This window comes from Aplysia californica, unplaced genomic scaffold, assembly GCF_000002075.1.
Source record: "Aplysia californica isolate F4 #8 unplaced genomic scaffold, AplCal3.0 scaffold00380, whole genome shotgun sequence".
Taxonomy (NCBI): domain Eukaryota; kingdom Metazoa; phylum Mollusca; class Gastropoda; order Aplysiida; family Aplysiidae; genus Aplysia; species Aplysia californica.
This window is the reverse complement of record NW_004797650.1, coordinates 236,249-238,564: the sequence shown is the minus strand read 5'-3', so window position 1 is coordinate 238,564 and position 2,316 is coordinate 236,249. Positions and strand designations below refer to the sequence as shown.

General features: G+C 41.8%; 1 protein-coding gene across 1 annotated transcript in view; it reads right to left on the bottom strand.

Annotated features, from left to right (window-relative positions):
• The window catches only part of LOC101864163 (dynein heavy chain 5, axonemal), a gene marked incomplete in the record, with an annotated part of 108,174 nt that overhangs the window by 80,714 nt on the left and 25,144 nt on the right, over nt 1-2,316 (bottom strand). The window contains 1 exon segment of the mRNA XM_013085493.2: nt 736-943. Coding sequence (XP_012940947.1) covers nt 736-943 — 208 coding nt within the window.

Sequence of the window (2,316 nt, the reverse complement as noted above, 5' to 3'; positions counted from 1 at the left end):
GTGGAATCAGGCTCTCGTCTATATGTGAGGCAGCGTGGTGGAATCAGACTCTCGTCTATATGTGAGGCAGCGTGGTGGAATCAGGCTCTCGTCTATATGTGAGGCAGCGTGGTGGAATCAGACTCTCGTCTATATGTGAGGCAGCGTGGTGGAATCAGGCTCTCGTCTATATGTGAGGCAGCGTGGTGGAATCAGGCTCTCGTCAAAATAATCAAAGTGAAGAAACTTGCATTTTTCCACAGGTTTGTGAATTTGTATCAAAATTGTGTTTTTTGACTCAATACCTTTCATGTCCATTAAAGAACTCATCTCTGAGTGGATTTTTCTGAAAAACGTTGATTAAAGGCACAAAAAAAGTAAATTTTCTGTTACCACGGACTCTTAAGCAAAGGAAATAACTAATCTTTGGCGGCCATTTTCTCACTAATTTTACCTCTGAAAACAGGTGACCCCCACATCCTTCATTCACAAATATCTTGACTTATATTAAAGATAAATGGATATTTTTTTCAACTAAATAAAGACAAGTGAACAAACTTGAAGATGATACCAATAACTCTACATGCCCAAAAATTGACGAGAGCCTGATTCCACCACGCTGCCTCACATTTTGATTGAAATAAATAACAAATATGATAGGTACTAAGAAACAACAATAGTGTCCTCCACTAATCCATGTATAAAAAAAGCAATCGAAAATATTTGAAAGCAGAACGAGGAAGAATCATCACTCACCAACTAGCACAGACACAAAAGAATCGAGCGAATTGAGGAACTCGCTGCGAATTCCGTCTCCCTCCTGATTGGACAACTGCTCCCAGCCATTTTCCAACTTCTTCAGGGCAGGAATAAACACGTTAGACAGCACGTTCTCCACCGCGTGAAGCAGGCCCCGGCCGTTGGCGCCTTGACCGTTGCAGTCCAGCATAGTGAAGTTAATCTCCTGTCAGGGATATTGAGCACACTGAGTCAAGGGTGTTTAGTTTTTAGTTTTAGTAAGAGTTAAACGGTCCTTGCAACACAATAAGGTCATATAGGTGCCGAAGATTAGAGGTGTAATAAGAGAGTAAGAAACACAACAAAAAAGATGAAGGAGAGATAAGGACGATAGATGTTTCATAGGAAAGAAAGAGCAAACCACACCAGAGCACCCACCAACCACCTACATCAAGGGTGTAAGACCTTATTTATTTTAGTAAGAGTAACACAAAATGGTCATATAAGTGCCGAAGATTAGACTTGTAACAAGAGAATAACAAACACAAAAAGAAGGAAGAGAGATAAGGACAACTGGAGTTGGATGGGAAAGAAGGGGCAAACCACACCAGAGCACCCGCCAACCAACCACTGAGTCAAAGAAAGAGATGCGCTTCGATACTATGACAGTATGACAAGGGCAAGAAGAACAGGGGGGGGGGATTAGTACAGAGAGACAGACACAGTGGAAGGATTTCACAGAAACATGACCTATTAATGGCACCCTCTGGCAAAGTTCTCTGGCTAAAAGTCTTGTGAAAAACAACCAAAAGAAGAAAAGAGACGGAGGAAGACAACCTCTTCACTGCTGCGTGGATGTATGCACTGGTTTGTGTTATTCCAGCTTATGTTCTCTGCCATTTTCATACAACTTCATATAAGGAAAATGTTTGGAGATATTATAGCAACAACGAGTGCTATTTTTTAATTTTTAAATAAATCTTTGGTGAAAATCTCTCTTTAAGGAATGTTATCTTGTCTGTACAAATTTTACTGTAGATGGATACATACATTTCAGCAGTGAAAGGGTTTAGAAGAATTTTGAAAGGTAACATCACAGAGTGAGCTGGGAATCTGTTTTGGGCTAATAAACTAGCGTCGCTTCATCTCCTACTCCTACATGACTGTCCTGCTTTCCATCACACTGACCACTTCACTGGGACAGAATGAACAAGCCTATGGACAGTTAGCGTCGCTTCATCTCCTACTCCTACATGTTACTGACATCTCACTGACCACTTCACTGGGAGAGAATGAACAAGCCTATGGACAGTTAGCGTCACTTCATCTCCTTCTCCTACATGTTACTGACATCTCACTGACCACTTCACTGGGAGAAAATGAACAAGCCTATGGACAGTTAGCGTCGCTTCATCTCCTACTCCTACATGTTACTGACATCTCACTGACCACTTCACTGGGAGAGAATGAACAAGCCTATGGACAGTTAGCGTCACTTCATCTCCTTCTCCTACATGTTACTGACATCTCACTGACCACTTCACTGGGAGAAAATGAACAAGCCTATGGACAGTTAGCGTCGCTTCATCTCCTACTCCT